At 33.9% G+C, this 16,334-nt stretch overlaps 5 protein-coding genes across 7 annotated transcripts; 2 read left to right on the top strand and 3 right to left on the bottom strand.

The window, feature by feature from the left end:
• Positions 1–2,716: 2,716 nt before the first annotated feature.
• On the top strand, positions 2,717–6,612 carry Apc4 (anaphase-promoting complex subunit 4). Its single transcript, XM_070659320.1, has 8 exons — positions 2,717–2,991; positions 3,076–3,241; positions 3,384–3,763; positions 3,847–4,047; positions 4,182–4,463; positions 4,546–4,769; positions 4,838–5,397; positions 5,480–6,612. Exons 2-8 carry the CDS (start codon positions 3,136–3,138, stop codon positions 5,950–5,952), a joined length of 2,226 nt encoding a protein of 741 aa, XP_070515421.1. The 5' UTR covers positions 2,717–2,991; positions 3,076–3,135; the 3' UTR covers positions 5,953–6,612.
• LOC139104106 (uncharacterized) lies at positions 5,510–8,421 on the bottom strand. Its single transcript, XM_070659338.1, has 5 exons — positions 8,283–8,421; positions 7,113–7,361; positions 6,867–7,001; positions 6,695–6,800; positions 5,510–6,611 (listed from the first exon to the last, which is right to left on the bottom strand). The coding sequence occupies exons 2-5, from the start codon at positions 7,359–7,361 to the stop codon at positions 6,451–6,453; spliced, it is 651 nt and encodes a 216-aa protein (XP_070515439.1). The 5' UTR covers positions 8,283–8,421; the 3' UTR covers positions 5,510–6,450.
• Positions 7,778–9,766, bottom strand: LOC139104107 (transmembrane protein 60). The gene is made up of 2 exons (XM_070659339.1): positions 8,706–9,766; positions 7,778–8,501 (listed from the first exon to the last, which is right to left on the bottom strand). The coding sequence occupies exons 1-2, from the start codon at positions 8,913–8,915 to the stop codon at positions 8,325–8,327; spliced, it is 387 nt and encodes a 128-aa protein (XP_070515440.1). The 5' UTR covers positions 8,916–9,766; the 3' UTR covers positions 7,778–8,324.
• Positions 9,767–9,847: 81 nt separating this feature from the next.
• Positions 9,848–14,462, top strand: LOC139104105 (ubiquitin domain-containing protein 1). Of its 2 annotated transcripts, XR_011545989.1 has the most exons (5): positions 9,848–10,045; positions 10,622–10,981; positions 11,068–11,186; positions 11,271–11,535; positions 14,205–14,462. XR_011545989.1 is itself a non-coding variant. In XM_070659337.1 (4 exons), exons 1-4 carry the CDS (start codon positions 9,964–9,966, stop codon positions 11,430–11,432), a joined length of 723 nt encoding a protein of 240 aa, XP_070515438.1. In that variant the 5' UTR covers positions 9,848–9,963; the 3' UTR covers positions 11,433–13,146. The 2 variants fall into 2 exon arrangements, 1 of the variants encoding a protein (XP_070515438.1); XM_070659337.1 differs by lacking the exon at positions 14,205–14,462 and having other exon boundaries at positions 11,271–13,146.
• On the bottom strand, positions 14,134–16,315 carry LOC139104101 (heme A synthase COX15). 2 transcript variants are annotated; one of them, XM_070659330.1, is made up of 6 exons: positions 16,228–16,315; positions 15,912–16,071; positions 15,709–15,832; positions 15,231–15,363; positions 14,530–15,157; positions 14,134–14,461 (listed from the first exon to the last, which is right to left on the bottom strand). In XM_070659330.1, exons 1-6 carry the CDS (start codon positions 16,296–16,298, stop codon positions 14,207–14,209), a joined length of 1,371 nt encoding a protein of 456 aa, XP_070515431.1. In that variant the 5' UTR covers positions 16,299–16,315; the 3' UTR covers positions 14,134–14,206. The 2 variants fall into 2 exon arrangements, with proteins under 2 accessions (XP_070515431.1, XP_070515432.1); XM_070659331.1 differs by having other exon boundaries at positions 16,165–16,235.
• Positions 16,316–16,334: the final 19 nt, after the last annotated feature.

Here is a 16,334-nt window from a genome sequence, read left to right as displayed (position 1 = left end):
TAAGCGTTACCATTTCTAAAAATTCCTGAAAGCTATATTACACCTATTACAATTATTACATTCGTCACCTGTTTTCAATCTCGAGATACAAACCGGTCACATCTGTTTAGTTTCGTGTTTCGCAAAAAAATTCAAAGAATTTTTTTTCTATATCTCTTTTTTTTTTTTAATTACTTTACTGGGTTATCTACTAAAAATAGACAGCTGTATGCAGCGTTAAAAAATCAAATTTCTCGTCTCGTATATAAAAAACAATTAAAAGCGGAATATAAGATTATTTTATTAAAAAGAAAAAACAATTTTTTTTAGTCCTCAAAATATATGATCAAAATTTTGCTTTTTAATTCCCTCTTTCTCCATTTTCTATATTTTCCGAGATAGAGAGCTCAGAGATTATTCCCGAAAATAATTTCGTTCCCAACGTGATGATCACCACCCGAATGATATTTCCGTGATAACATTCCGGGGAAAGTTGCAGTTGGCCCCTCGGGTGGGAGGGGAAAACCGGGATGGGGAGAGGTCTGACTGCAACGACTCGCGAAGAGACTCGCCGGAAGAAATGCATTGGCGTTTGCGAATATTCGGGAGATACGTGTCGGCCGATCGAGATTCGAATTTCCACGTCGGAATTTGCACGCGCATAGGCGCCGAGCCGACGATCGCCCGGGCGATACGCCAGGCCGGCTCGTGTAAACGTTCTGCGGATGCGAACGCCAGACGTGTACGCATACATACGTACGTATGCACGCGATGCCACAATGGGAATAGTCGGCCGATACGAAGCGGTATCTCTGTACCGTCCGCGGACGGCGACAACGCGACGCAGTCGCTGAACAACGGCGGGTCCTTATCGCCTTCCCGTGCAACCCGTCACCTATCGCTACCTGCATATTAGAGAACGCCGTCGTCTTCGTCGAGCAGCGCCGCTTTCATAATTCATATACGCCGAGCGCGCCCGAATTGCCACTCGAATTGCTAATAAGCAAGTTCTCCTGAATTTATATCGACGTTTCGAGCGCCGCGCGCGCTCGCGTACTTCGCCCCGTCTCGCGCTTCGTTCCGTTTAATACTTTAAGGAGATATTCTCAGTAAACTTGAATCTACTTACTCGCTTACGAAGCAAGCCGGCCAGCCAGCGTCCGTTTCTTCCGACGTATTCGATCCGCGCAAATGAAAGTAACCTCGGCTGCCCGCGACGAATCTCGCTTCCGCTTGTCGCTCGGAAACCAACGCGTTCTTCATTCGTTCCTTCCTTGAAGCACACCCCGACGAGGTCCCGCATGATGTCACACGATCCTTATTCACTGCTGGAAAGAAACGCGACGAAATTAAAGACGGACGATAAAATCGCGAGGCTCTGAATTTAAGTAAAGCACCGCGTCTGCACGGCCGCGGTGTTCGCGCGCACGTAATGGCGATTGAAGGCGCCAATACTGCATGGTGGTGCCATCGCTCGTCGATACTCGAATACTATCTCGATACTTAAGCGGCTGAATTCTCGACAAATAGAAAAATTAACGAACCGAATGTTTGAAACACTTTAATAATTTATGTACGGCCAGCGCATCCGAATTACTAATAATCAAGCTCTCCTGAATTTATATCGACGTTTCAAGCATCGCGCGCTCGCGTCCCTTGCGTCTCGTCTCGCGCTTTGTTCCGTTTACCGGAATATATTATTCTCGACAGCTTGAATTTACTTGATCGCTTTCGGAGCTACGATTCCATCGATCGTTTGATACACGAGCGACCGATCAGCGCCCGTTTCTTTCGATATATTCAAGTATGCTTACCCACGCAAGTGGAGATAACCCCGGCTGCTCGCGACGAATCTCGCTTCTGTTTGCCGCTCGAAAACCAACGCGTTCTTCCTTCGTTCCTTCCTTCGAGCACATCCCGACGAGGTCCCGCACGTTTTCACACGATCCTTATGCACTGCGGGAAAGAAACGCGACGAATTTAAAGTCAGACGATAAACTCGCGAAGCTCCAAGTTTAAGTAATGCACCGCGTCTGTACGGCCGCAATGTTCGCGCGCACGTAATGGCGATTGAAGGCGCCAATACTGCATGGTGGTGCCATCGCTCGTCGGCACTTGAATACTATCTCGATACTTAAGCGGCTGAATTCTCGACAAATGAAAAAATTAATAGATCGAATGTATGGCCAGCGCATCCAAATTGCCACTCAAATCGCTAATAATCAAGTTCTCTGAATTTATATCGACGTTTTAAGCATTGCGCGCTCGCGTTCCTTGCGTCTCGCGCTTTGTTCCGTTTACCGGAATATATTATTCTCGACAGCTTGAATTTACTTGATCGCTTACAGAGCTAGGATTCCATCGATCGTTTCATACACGAGCGACCGATCAGTGTCCGTTTCTTTCGACATATTCAAGTATGCTTACCCACGCAAGTGGAGATAACCCCGGCTGCTCGCGACGAATCGCGCTTTCGCTTGCCGCTCGAAAACCACCGCGTTCCTTTCTTCGCGCTCATGCGACGGGATTCCACGATCCAGGCTCGATGTCCCTCGATCCTTGCACTGGCTCTTATTCACCGCGACAAAGTAGCGCAACGAAATTAAAGTTGGATAAATTAAAATCGCGTGACTCGAGTAAAGCGCGAACTGCTTTAGCGCGCCCGCCGCGTTCACGTAATGGCTGCTTCACACGGTGGCGTCATCGCGCGTCGGAACTACTACCGACTCATAAAAATGGAGCGAATGTTTGGAGCATTTTAACCTAAAATAAAACCGAATCTGTAAATTTTATATTTATAATTATCTGGACAGTTTGCGAATAATGTATTTACGTAAGAATGTTACGTGCTCCTCTAAATTCGCAGGATTTTAATAGGCGTGCATTATAAATTGTTCACGCAGGATATAAAAATCAGACGAGGAGCTAATAAACAATTTAAAAGTTTGCACATATCACGCGCGTTATGAATTTTAATTAAACGCCATGCGAACTGATGTTTGTATACAAAAGGTATTTATTGCAGTTTCATAAATTTTAGCAAGCTATAAATCAAACAAAATTTACATGTAACTCAGGTAATTGTTTCGATTATAGATGATCTTTTCATAAAAATTTTCTATTAAAAAGTTTCTATTTAAAAAAGAGATTTAAAGTATGGCTGGTACTATGAGACAACTGGAGGAGCGTCAGCTCCCTGCTGAGGTGACAACGATGCTATGGTCACCAAAAATGGATCTTTTAGCAATTAGCAATGTCAAAGGTTATATTTGAAAATTATTATGGAACAAAATAAGTCAACATTGATTGTCACTAATATCTCGTTTTCTTTTTTCTTATATTTATATAAAAACAACTGATTATTTTATATTCCATTAGTTTACATTTTATATAAAATTTTGTAGGGGAAGTAGTTCTTCATAGGCTTACTTGGCAAAGAGTATGGCTATTAAGCCCTTCAGATGAATCTGACATTATTGCCCATTTAGCATGGAGACCAGATGGAAAGCTACTTGCAGTGTGCTATGAGATTTCTAAGTTATTATGTCTTGTTGATGTTGAGACCAAAAATATTATTCACAAAACTAAATTGCCTGCAAATGAATCAACTACTTGTGTTAAATGGTTGTCATTATCCAGTATTGAACATGACAATTCATTGACAAATGATAGGACTAGTAAACCTACAGGCGAATATCTACCACCTTTACCTAGTTTAATCAGAAGTTATAGTTCAGAACCTGAACGAAAGGAATTTTTATCTCATAGCTTAGATATACTATTTGTAAATATTATAAAATGTAATTTCAATAATGTAAGAGTTGTGATCCTATATAATTAATAATTATATGAATTTTTTTTTCGTAGATTGGTCAAAATGATGGCACAGTGTTAATGTATATTTTCGGCATGTTTTATTGTGGCACTATAACTGTAGGTCGAGGTCCAATATTACAAATAACAGGTGGTTCTAATAATCCAATATGGATTACTTGGAAAGATGATAACTGTGTTAAAACAACTAGAGTATCTTGTTCATTATTTGAAAGAAGCACAGCGTTTCTTAAGGTATTTTGAAAATAACACATTTTTGTAATAAAGATATAAAGTAATAGGCATCATTTTCTTAAATATTATATATGACGATTTATTGAGAAATAATGTTAAATCCGTTAAAATATATGCGTACATATATACTGCAGGTTGCGCAAACCCAAGCCAATATAGAATGTTTAAAAGATTATTTATCGCGTACTTTAATGGCCACTTGCGAAGCTTGGGAAACGATACTCTTAGAAATGGATGAAAAACTCACACGGTATGCAGAGGCAAATCCACCCGGTACTATGTCAGCAGATTTTTTAGATTTATTGATGATCGGAATACCTACGACAAATTTAGAACATTTTCTATTAAAAGATCTCACGGAGAAAGGATTAAAAAAATTTGGGCACAGTGTTGAAATGTGTTACAGCAATATACAGGTATTGCGAGAAAAAAAATTTTATTTTATTTTATCGTGTATATTATTTGAGTCAGAAAATATTAAACAGATTGTTTTTATAGAAATTAGTGTCGAAAAATTTAACCAGCGTCGGTATGGCCTTAGTTTATCAATTAGCTGAATTAAGAGGTATGGCGAGAGTAGGCGGCTCGTACGAAGCGTTGGGATTACGCGATGAAACACTTATAACTAATGCCATTAATGAATCTGAGTCTTTCCTGGCAAAATCATACGAGATTGAGCAAGTTATAGATCAGAGTATGCGCAATTACAAAGCATTTTTTCGGTACGAATATAAAACTAAACTAATTACTTTTATTTATATTCGTTTAAAATATTTTATCGTGTTTTTAGGTGGTTGTACGTAGCTATTCTGCAACTAATGGATGAAAGAGCACCATCGGAAGTGTGCCGTGTAAGTCAGCAAGAGTTAACGTTTATCGCAGAATTTCTGAGTGATTTTGACAAGCCAAGAACGAATGACAGAGTCAATTTAGAAAAATTGGGTCAATATTTGCGTCGCGAAAATCTACAAACTCCCTTAATTTCAGAAGGAAGCGAGTGGGCTACTATGCTCGATAAAAATGATTGTTTGCGAAATTATGCACATATAGTGAAACAGGATTTTAATTTATCTTTATTACAATCTCATGTAAAATTAGTTACTGCTGTAGAAAGTGTTTTTGCTGAAGCTTATCAGGGCTTAGTTGATCATTTCATAATGATGTCTATCTCATTACCATCATTTACATCTCTCATGTCCTCGCAAATTGTAATAAATGATGGAAACCTCTTGTTAGCCATGAGTGACACTGACAGCAAATTTTTAAAACTTTTTAACATAAAATATTCATCTGTGGAACCTGTATCTCTGAATTCAAAAATGGTTACAGTTGATGTGAATCACAAACAAGGTTAGTATTGTGTGCAATTATAATCTACATTGAAAAATTATTATTTTATTATGTCGAAGAAATAATTAATTTTTCTGTGTAGGAGAATGTCCAAAAGAAAGTATCGATAACGTAATAGTAGACCTACAATTTTATTCACAAGATTATCTTAGCTTGCTTATATTAAACAAACAAAATCAAACATCGTTTCTCGTACAAATGCCATTACGTAGCACATCTATGATCGAATATGGAGACAATGATGCAACAGTATCGATAACTGATTTAATTGGTGCGACATTGCCGAAACCGTTTCAAGGAATATCTGCGAGACGATTAACAGTCAGTGGTCCTCGAAAAGTAGCTGCTATTTTAAGTGAAAATAATAGAAAAATTCGCTTACTCGAAACTGAAGCAGAACCTGAGGATGAAGAAGAAGACGAAGAGGAAGAGGGACGTTTTGTCGAAAATATGGATATTACACCTAGTACACATTTTTCCGCGGAAACGCCAAAAACTGAAATGCAAGATTTTGTAAAGGAGAAAATAGCAGATGTAGAAACAGAACATATTTAAGGTATGAATAATTTGTGCATTTAAAAAAATTACATGACTACAAATAATAAATTTTTATCATTAAAAATTTTAAAAAATCGTAATTTACTTTAATTACTTTTTCAAGTTTATTTTAAACTCATTTACTTTGAGTAAAAATATGGAGTTATATTACAAGATCTATGTTTTTAAAATGTACATAAAATATAATAATTTAATTTAATTATTAAAACACTAAGAGAGAGCGAGTACATTTCGAATGTTATATATTGCTATATATGACGACGACGGCTAACGTGATTATCTCTAGTGTGATGTGTCATGTACGATACTCTTAGGTGAAGACGTACACCAAGCATGTGCTCGCTACAGGACGAGCGAGCGAGTGAGCGTATCTCGCATTCCCTCATTCTAGAGTTCTCTCCAGTGAAGCTAAGCTGACGCGCTCCACTACTCTCCCCCACTCTTTCAATTTCCTTGACGCTCCAGTCATTCTATTATATATAATCCTATTACAACTTATGGCATTGCTTGTTCTTTCTGCATTTGATTAAACACTTTAGGGAAATCAATGTCAAGCACAGCGTTGTCTATTCCAACATTCTCGATGCCTGACGAAACGCCAGGTGTGTTGTTTGGTGTATATCGTACCGGAGAATTTTCTCTCGATTCCTCCAAATCTATAAAAATGATTGAAAGATATTATTTTTTTATACGAAAATGCATCTTTATTCTATACATTAATTTTTAATTAAAAAATTACCAAAGAATCTTTGACTTCTTTTTCTCTTAACAGTAATAATTAGAAGGACGATAGCCACGGCAACCACTAATACCATAACAGCAGTCATTCCTCGTAATAGATTTGTCTGTTCAAATATTTAAATCAAACGTAAAATTCTAATTGCTTTTTATTATGTATTAAATTAAAATACCTCAAAATCATTTTCCCAAAGTTGCTCCCAATCGTTCGTAACTATCAATTCAACAGAATGAACTTTTAATTGAGAATCGTCAAATAGGCCTTTCGAAAAACATTTATAAAATCCAGATTCTGTTGTTGAGACGCCCTACAAAAATTAAATATAATTATGAAATATAATACACTTAATTACACTTAATTATATATCGACTGCACAAGTAAATTATTATTTAAAGAAGAATTAAAAAAATTAACGTACTCTAATTTGCAGCAAACCAGTCAATACTTCATAATTATATTTCTTTTCATTTAAAGGATTCCCTGGGCCAATAACATTGTTAGTTCCAAATTGCCAAAACATAAAACGATGATGGTCATCGATACTTAAGCATGGAAGTTCAGCTAAGTGTCCAGCATTCACTTCTTTCACTGTTACTAGGTCATTTGCGATTACGGATTTTTGCAATATAAATGATGAATAAAAAAGTATAAAAAGCCACATTGTCATCTAAAAATCAATGTTGTACATTTTAATAGAGTATAATACTTTACAGTTGAGTAGGAGAGAAAGAGAGAATTTAAAAAAGATTTAAAAATTAAGTAATATCTCCATTAAAAAAAAATAAGATACACTTAAGAAAATATTCCACTTATACAAAACAATATTACTATGTTCTTGCACAACTAATACTGGTAAACTGTTAAGTACTACTATCTTGTCTTCTTCTTTTATAATTACATTCTAATTGCATTTATCATCTTTTTTTCACAACACCTACAAAACCAGTTTGTTGCTCACAAATGATTGTCACAATGATTATACAGTGCACAATGCAAAGCAAAAGGTCTTTTATAACTGAATGTTGTGTAATCATAAAAGCAATTCTTTCTTCCTCTCATTTGTATGCAACTGTTGAGACTTGCTTTTGTTTTTTTTTTTTTTTTTTCTATTCAAATTGAATTCATTGACAATAACACTAGTATAAATTAATGATTTTTAGCTCAGAAAGTACACTTTCATTTACTGATGAGAAGATTACTACAAGCACTGCCATGAAGTTATTTATTTTTAACTCTGTCCTATTTGGCCTTGTGCAATACTAAGTATTTATAGTAGACTAGACATATACTTAGTAATTGCTGTAGGTTTTTAAAGATCCTGTTATAAATCAATCTACCTTTATAAGAAGAAGCTAGTCTTATACTTTAATAAATGAATAAATAAAACAAATAAATAATATAATATTTTTATATTAATATATAATTTAACAAGTATAAAAGAGATATAACACTTCATTATATAACAATATCAGAATATAAATTAAATCATTAATAAAAATGAATATATTAATATTAATTATATATTTGATTATTTTTATAATAAATAATATTCATGACTGAAATTGTTAATGAATTTAACAATACATACACATTCTTAAATAACTTGAAACAAGTTAAAGCTTGTCCATCATCAATATCTAGACTGATGTATCAAATGAATGAAAACTTCTACAGCTAGTATTGGAAGAAGTAGCCAGAATGGTGCTAATACTGCTTTGGCTGGTAAAGACCAATGTGGAGCTTCCAATTTCAGACAGATCAAGATCTGAGCACACAGTTTTAAGATTACAGCCATCATGTACCATATCTAAAACAAGTTTATAGCAATATCATATATATTGAAACCTAAATTTATTTAATTAGTTAAAAATTTATTGTTGAAATTTTGTGTTTAATTATGCTTTATTTTAATAAAATGTTTTATTATTTCAGAAAATAAATATATGTTTTAGACTGCAATACTTTTAGTTGCAAGAAAATGAATCTGAAATCTGTCTTGTCAAACATTTACCTCTCGTTGCAAGTTGTTAATACGTCCGTTTTTACAGTGCGAAATCATGTTGAAAACAATATAAATGAGGAGAATATTATCGTAAAGATACATTGGAACAAAAACTAGGAACCAGTTCCATGATATTTTCTGGTCTAGCCTCAAGACCAGCAAGATCAAGAATATAAGCATGTTGAACCAGGTGAACAGGGCGCGATGTAAAACCGCCATGGTAGACTCGTATTTAATTAACAATACACAATTTCGCCGAATTCGTGAATCCGTACATCAACTTTTGATTATTCTAACCTCTTACAGAACGTTAGACTGCGACATTGCATCGTACCGTTTTATGCAAGACATTATCGACAAGCAATATCACGCATTGTGGTACTTCGAAAAAACAGTAAGATAGCACTGATAGCGTCAGAGATTGATTTTTATATTACGAATAAAGTACGAACACATTAGCAAGAATGAACTCCTCTCTAAAGTACTTTACTCTTCAATTATCTTTCTCGCAGAAAGCCCCATTGGGCGACAGAAAACTATTATTTTTATTAATTGAATTTTACTTTATTTTATGATATCACTGCATTTTACTTTAATTTACTTTATTTACATTTATAATATTTCTTTTTTATAATTTTATTTTCTTCAGTTTTTATTCCACTGAAATTCGCTACAAGCCGCCACCTTCGCGGATGGCAACTTCAAACCGGATGTTCTGCATTTTCAGATTTTTTGAGGTTTTTCTTTGCATTTTGTTTAAGAATAAATAAACTTGTGAGAAAAGAAAAAAAGTAAGAAAAAAAAAGTGAAATTTAAATACTCTAAAATAATATAATATATATATTTATAAAGGCTGGTTAGCCGAATGTCTGATACCCACTTCGTGTGCGGAGGAGCGCGGGATGGACTCGGGTTCAAATCTCGACATTATTTTATTTAAATAAAAAATAAAAAAATAGCGCACGCATGGTTTGTTTTAATTCTTAAAAAAAATCGAACATGTCATAAATAAGACGGTGGCGGCTCGTAGCAAATTTCGCTAGAACGAAAATGTCATTTTCTACTTCTACGCTACACGTACTATGTAGTTCGACGTCCGAGCTTTGCGTAAGCGAAGGCGCCATCGGACGAGTCGCTCTTTTGCTCCGATTTCTCTCTGTATACGGTATAGTCACGGTAGGAGGTTCAATTGGATAAGATGGAAGAACATGGTATGCGAAGTGTTATTAAATTTTAGTGAAATGTTTACTCGCTCTGGTCGTGTAGAATGGGAGGCTGCATAGGCATAACGAGGGCAAGGAATGCCTCGATCAATGATACATCGGAAAACACGAGCAGAACTAATTCGGGTAAGGCCGCCATGAGTGTAACTCTTCTCCCGTGGAAGATAACATTGAACGTCAACTAACCTTGAAGTCATTTTAACTTTATTTTCGTCTTTGTATCCGAGGTGCACGTTATCTATTAAGCGTAGCACCGTCCGTATCCACTTAAACGAGCTCAATATTTACAAAAATGATATTTGAGTAACGTCACGTCGGCACAACGGGGGGGAGTGGGTGTATGCGTGTGTAATTTTACGTGGGGATACACGTCCGATTTTTGCTCGCAACTTTTCAACGGTCCCTAGCTCGTTAACTTTAACGTTCGTTAAAATTAAAAAAAAAAAAAAACTCGCGGTACTTTTATTATGTAACGTAATTTTGTGACGCGTATATATTATACAATTGTTTAAATAATACGAAGAAGCAAAGATAACGTAAAGAGCATTTCAATAATTACGTCTCCTAAGCCGTTACGTAGTTTTTTCATTGTTACGTTTTATGACGCACGATAAGAACCGTATACTATAACAAAACAGTGCATGATAATATTTTAAATCAACTTCTAGTTATCTCTGACGGATATAATTCATATATGTGTAGGAAATACAAGGAAAAATCATCTTTTATGTCACGAGGTAATCAGATGGAAATCGGATGTACCTTTGACTGAGGGTCAATTGCGAAGTAAGCGAGATGAGTTTTGGGACACTGCGCCAGCGTTCGATGGCCGTAAAGAAATTTGGGACGCTTTGAGAGCGGGTGCAACTGCAGCGGAAGCACAGGATTATCAGTTGGCACAAGCCATATTAGACGGGGCTAATATTTCTGTACCAAATGGTTTCTTAACCGAATGTTACGACGAGTTAGGAACTCGTTATCAAGTACCTATTTATTGCTTATCCTACCCAATTAATATCGTAAAAGAAGATAGTGGAAGAGACTCACCTGCCGATTGCTCAGGTAAGAAAACATCGAAAAAATCGGGAATGTAGTAATAATTTGCAACATAATTTTTTTATTTTGTTGCGTTTATTAATTTTGCTTAGAACCGGTTGATGAAGGAACGGAACAAACTTTAAAACTTAGACTATCGACTACCTTAGGAGAAGTTAAATTACCTGTTTACAGCAATGACACTATTGCTATCGCCAAGAAAAAATTACAGGTTCTTATAAAAATTATATGTATATAATTAAACATACTTTAACAAATAATTTTTTATGATAAAATATAATTGTAATATTTATAGAGTCAAGAAGGTTTGGAACCGTCGCGTCAAAGGTGGTTCTTTGGGGGTAAATTGCTCGGTGATAAAATGCATATAGAAGAAGCAAAGGTACAGCCAGGTTATATAATACAAGTAATTGTAAATCCAGAGAAATCAGATAACATTTCTGGGAAGACTAGTTGAACTGATAACATACATAAACATATAACAAAGTATGTTTCAATCAGCAATTATTAATAAGCATACTTTTACGCTTGTTAACAAAACTTGTTAATCCTATATCAAAGTAAGAATATTATAATTTTTAATTTTTTGTCACATAACTATCACAAGTGATAAATCATTTTAGGATAAATTCGACGTAACAAATTTTTCTATTACGAATTTCTCCATTTAATGAAATCACAAATTAAGTGCAATCACATTTTTTTTTTCACTGTACCATATATTTACCCGTACATTAGCATCCATTGTAAAAAAAAAAAGAAGTTATGTAAGAATAAGAGAGAGAAGAAAGAGAAAATATTAAATAGTACGAATAAAAAAAGCATATCTTTGTAAAAATTCGGTTTTCTTTAATATGACGTATTTTTTGCAATAAGAAAATTGACTGAAATGATTTATTTATATTTACGTAATTTACGTAATACGTAGAATAATATCTATAAATATATCGATACATCATTTTTTTAATAATTTGTAATGTGTACGATCTGAATTTCACATTATCGAAATCTTTCTTTTATGATTGCAAAACTCATTAAAAGTGACATATTACGCATTGAAATACGGAACGGCCATTGTGAAATAATATTTTATAATAGAAACGAAAAAAAATATATATATATATTATACATATACTTTATATAATATAAAGTATAGAATATTGCTTTTGCAAAATAGGGGAAATGGTAATTTTTTATCTATTTGTGTCACTGTCGTTATGTCACATATGAATACGAAAAAAATAACTATATTCAATGGACAATAGTGAAAAAAAAAGAAAATATAATACTCATTGCAAAATACTATATACATAGAACTCATTTAATGTTCTATGTTCTACTTGCAACTATTGACTTATTTGTAATTTTTTTTTTTTTCGTGAGAACTAATTTTACGTAGGCAAGTAAGGTAAGAATTTATTTCAGTTCTTAATACGTATATTCCTCACTGAATTAATGTTTCTGTTCTAATGCATCATTGTCCTATTCTTTAATATATAGCAAAATAATTTTCAATTATTATATTCACATTATATCTTCTCGTAAAAGTCTAAATTTTTGTAGGCCTAACGTTGTTTTATAAGTATAATTAAGACGTTATTAAGATGTTATTAAGATTTTGAAACTGAATTGTTTAGAGAAGAGAATTATGATAAGACTAAGGGTAAATTTGCATTTATTTCATATAAACAAAATTACGAATTATGTAACCAATAGGTTTGCTGTATATGTAATACGTATATTGCATATATTGTATATACCAGAGATAAGTTCTCAAAGAGTACTTTGCATCAAACAAGTCAATGATTATCATTATTGAATAAGACGTTTTAATCATGATAATCTTATATTTTATATGTATCACTTAAATTGTGCGTATAAAAAAATCTGCACTGCCCAATTTCGACTAGTTCATTAAAATTTTAATATTGTAATAGTTCTGGTACCTAATTATGACAGCTATGATATCAGCTTCTTTTTTTTTTTCTTCTAAAAATATCAATAAAGTGAAAATTTCATTTTTCACGAAAAAGCGACGAAGATATTTTAGTATTGAAAATAATGGAGAAATTATAACCGATAAAATTGCATTTATACACATTAATATGTAGTATTAATTATTAAGTACTGTTCATGTAGAAGAGTCACAATAATGATCTTTGTCAAATTGATATTAGCAGATATAATTATTTCATAACAATTTAAAAAATTTCAATTTTTAAAAGCAACACCAATGCAATTTTTATGGTAAAAATTAAGCGCAGTAATTATTTTTCCCAAAATAGTATGCTTAATATAATACAAATGCATAGTAACAAATTCAAAAGATATTAAGTAAGATTTCTGGATAATTCACGTACATATTTACATTTGTAGATTATGTGTGTATAACAATAATTAGGATAAAATTTGGCCGTTTTGAATAATTTTTTCATATCCAAAATTCGTGATAAAATACAAATTCTATTAATATTAGCGCTCACTTTAATATTAAGCAAAAGTACGATGTCAAACGTCGCCAAAATAGGAAAAAAAAATATAACTCTTATGTAAATAAAAGTTGTTACAATAATGAAATGTAATTTTAACTGCCTGATAAAAATGGTACTTAATAATACTGTATTGGACCAATACATACGAAATATTTTAAAATCAACAAATTGGCCATAATAGAGTAAGTGCCCTACATGTAAAGATATTTTCCGAAGAATTGAGTTAAATAATAAATTATATCTGATAACATAAAAGAGTTATTTCTCGCTCAGGCAATATATTTTTCAGAATAATAATTTGAATTAATATTGAATAACTCTATTTCGTTCTAGATATATACGTCACATTTGTTATGCGTATGTATTTCACGATCTTTATACACTAATTTTTTAAAATTTTGTCGCATCTTGTGAACATGAAATTAATTGTAGTTATATGAAAAAAATGATAGAAAATAATTATTTCGTGTTACATATGTTTGATAATATACGTGTTGTTTAGAAAACAATGTTGTGTATATAATAGTTCCTAAGATTAATTACTAATTATTATAACACATATTGTGAAATAAAGCGCGAAAACGTTATGAAAATATTGAAATGTTCTATATCCTATTGATATAATTATAAGTAATATAACGTAAGAATTAAAAAAAAATGCTACACTTGTTTCATGAATAAATACTTTTTATTTTTAATGTACAAAAAATTTATATTAATAATTCTATTATTTACAGATTTATTTAGCGAACTTTCCTAAATATCTTAATTCATGGCACAGCCACACTATGGTACTTAAAAGTATAAGACTACCAGATTGATGTGATGCAGCTAAAGTCAGAGGAACGTGACACAATAAAGTTGAAATTCCTAAAAGTACTTGAAGGTAACCGGCGCAAAGTACTGCAGCTATAGCCTTTTTTCCTCGGCCGGGAAGTTTATATTTACGGGACAAAACACCCAAGTAAGTTATTAATGTTATAGTAGTGATTCCCTGTGTAAATAATACATAATAAAAAATAACATAAGCATGCTTAACGACACCATACTAAACAAACTTACCAAAATCCTATGATCAAACTGAACTGTGGCTGGATTTTCTGTAAAGTTCCGCAATATAGGTGATATGGCAAGTAGATCTTCGGGTATCCATTTATCTGCCATTTTTGGGAATGTGTTATAAATAAGGCCGGCATCCATTCCAGCTACGAATGCCCCCGACAAAGCGGTGACAAATACCAGCCCTTTCGTCGAATAAATTAATCCTTTAAATCTTTTCATTGCTCTCTGTGCATTACTCGCGATTACGGTATCGGAGAAATTAGCAGTTAACTTTTCAGCGGGAATCAGATGGTCTAAGGCATTGTAAAGAAATCCAGTGTACAAAAATAATGCCAATCCAAGGTGCACCGCTAAACGATACTGCGATACTCGCGGCACGTCAGAAGGTTCTATAAATCGATCTTCCAGTCCAGATTTCACCATATACCATCCCATGAGTCCTTGCAGGCCAATTAGTGTACCTAAGACAACAACGCGCGATTTCATTCCATGTTTTAGCATACCCTTGTACCAGAAATACGCTGCTGGAATTACGAATACAGCTCCGATCAAACGTCCCCACGTTCTATGTAAATATTCCATCCACCAAATACGTTTGAATTCTTCCAATGTCATATTGTAGTTAGTTCTATAGCAAAATAATACACTTGTACATGCATCGTTACATTGATCCTTTCAAATCAGCACGTCTCGTCTCTTACATTTTATATTCAGGAAATTGTTTATAACGTTCAAACTCCGAGATCCATTGAACCTCGGTGAGAGGCATTTTTTCTCCTAGCAGTTTCCAAGTAACCATTGATAAACCTGACTCAGTGAGTCTTGTTATACCGCCTAAATGAATGGAAAAAAAGGACAAGTTCTCTCCAATAGTTTCTCAAATACAGGATGTCCGTGATCGAATAAAAATAATTAATAATAATTAATAATAATTAATTATTAATTTTTTTTACATTTATTTGATCACAGACATCTTGTATAATCAATTATATATGGCAAAATTAAAGCTTATTATTACGTTAAATATTACAAAAATTTTAATTACATATATGTACTAGTGTATCAGATCGTAAAAGGAAAGCCTGTTATGTTTGAAATTCTATTTCCCATAAGTCTTGTCTACAATGCTCTTCATTATGATGCAGATGTAGTGATAGTATGCAAAATAAGTGAGAGTACCTAATGCGACCGCTACAAAAACCATACCGCCGCAGACAAGCATCCAGGATCCCACAATCTTATCACGTTTATCGTTCGGCTTCGTGGCATAGTTACGAGTGAAGTACGCTTGTTTAAGCGGTCTCTGTCAATTATTAAAATAGATCAAACATCGTTCAATTTACTGCAGCTACACGCAGCATTGTTAAAGTGTATTTTATTACCTTTTGCAATAGGAACTTTGAACAGTACTCTTTCAGAGAAACGTCATTACATCGCATGTAAGTCCTCGCATTCGTAAACAAATTTTGCCGGTTCAGTATGGACCTCGTAGCGTTACATGCTAGTAGTTTCGTATATCTTATGGCGTTCAACATACTGCAACTAAAATAAAAGACACAGCGGACATTAATAAAACGGGACACAGTGCTTGTGCGCGTAAAATATTATAAAAAGTTTCTTTTCGCTTGAACGAACGAGAACAAGCACTTGACGGAGTTACATCACATGTGGTCACGCACTCGTCTGCAAGGCCGTTACCTGTTCGCGCGCCTGTGTGTGTTTTTTTCTTCAGATACACTTTCCGGGCACGTTACACTCGCGAGGTGCATGGAGTTTAAAAGCCTTTCCTCGATGTATTTCGGAAT

The sequence above is a fragment of the Cardiocondyla obscurior genome, linkage group LG07 (assembly GCF_019399895.1).
Source record: "Cardiocondyla obscurior isolate alpha-2009 linkage group LG07, Cobs3.1, whole genome shotgun sequence".
NCBI classification, from domain to species: Eukaryota; Metazoa; Arthropoda; class Insecta; order Hymenoptera; family Formicidae; genus Cardiocondyla; species Cardiocondyla obscurior.
The sequence above is the reverse complement of the archived record's forward strand: the minus strand, read 5'-3'. Positions and strand labels throughout refer to the sequence as shown.

Bases quoted from the DNA above. Each gene is read 5' to 3' on its own strand.
- LOC139104101 (XM_070659330.1), bottom strand. From the start codon at position 16,298: ATGCACCTCGCGAGTGTAACGTGCCCGGAAAGTGTATCTGAAGAAAAA. The intron at 15,833-15,911 runs GTAATAAAATAC...AATAATTGACAG, and splicing joins CAAAGTTCCTATTGCAAAAG to AGACCGCTTAAACAAGCGTA. The intron at 15,158-15,230 runs GTAAGAGACGAG...ATTTTGCTATAG, and splicing joins CAATTTCCTGAATATAAAAT to AACTAACTACAATATGACAT.
- LOC139104105 (XM_070659337.1), top strand. From the start codon at position 9,964: ATGGGAGGCTGCATAGGCATAACGAGGGCAAGGAATGCCTCGATCAAT. The intron at 10,046-10,621 runs GTAAGGCCGCCA...ATATATGTGTAG, and splicing joins CACGAGCAGAACTAATTCGG to GAAATACAAGGAAAAATCAT. The intron at 10,982-11,067 runs GTAAGAAAACAT...AATTTTGCTTAG, and splicing joins CTCACCTGCCGATTGCTCAG to AACCGGTTGATGAAGGAACG.
- LOC139104106 (XM_070659338.1), bottom strand. From the start codon at position 7,361: ATGACAATGTGGCTTTTTATACTTTTTTATTCATCATTTATATTGCAA. The intron at 6,801-6,866 runs GTATTTTAATTT...ATATTTGAACAG, and splicing joins TTTGGGAAAATGATTTTGAG to ACAAATCTATTACGAGGAAT. The intron at 6,612-6,694 runs GTAATTTTTTAA...TCATTTTTATAG, and splicing joins AAGAAGTCAAAGATTCTTTG to ATTTGGAGGAATCGAGAGAA.
- LOC139104107 (XM_070659339.1), bottom strand. From the start codon at position 8,915: ATGGCGGTTTTACATCGCGCCCTGTTCACCTGGTTCAACATGCTTATA. The intron at 8,502-8,705 runs GTAAATGTTTGA...AACTTGTTTTAG, and splicing joins TTAACAACTTGCAACGAGAG to ATATGGTACATGATGGCTGT.
- Apc4 (XM_070659320.1), top strand. From the start codon at position 3,136: ATGGCTGGTACTATGAGACAACTGGAGGAGCGTCAGCTCCCTGCTGAG. The intron at 3,242-3,383 runs GTTATATTTGAA...AAAATTTTGTAG, and splicing joins AGCAATTAGCAATGTCAAAG to GGGAAGTAGTTCTTCATAGG. The intron at 4,770-4,837 runs GTACGAATATAA...TCGTGTTTTTAG, and splicing joins AATTACAAAGCATTTTTTCG to GTGGTTGTACGTAGCTATTC.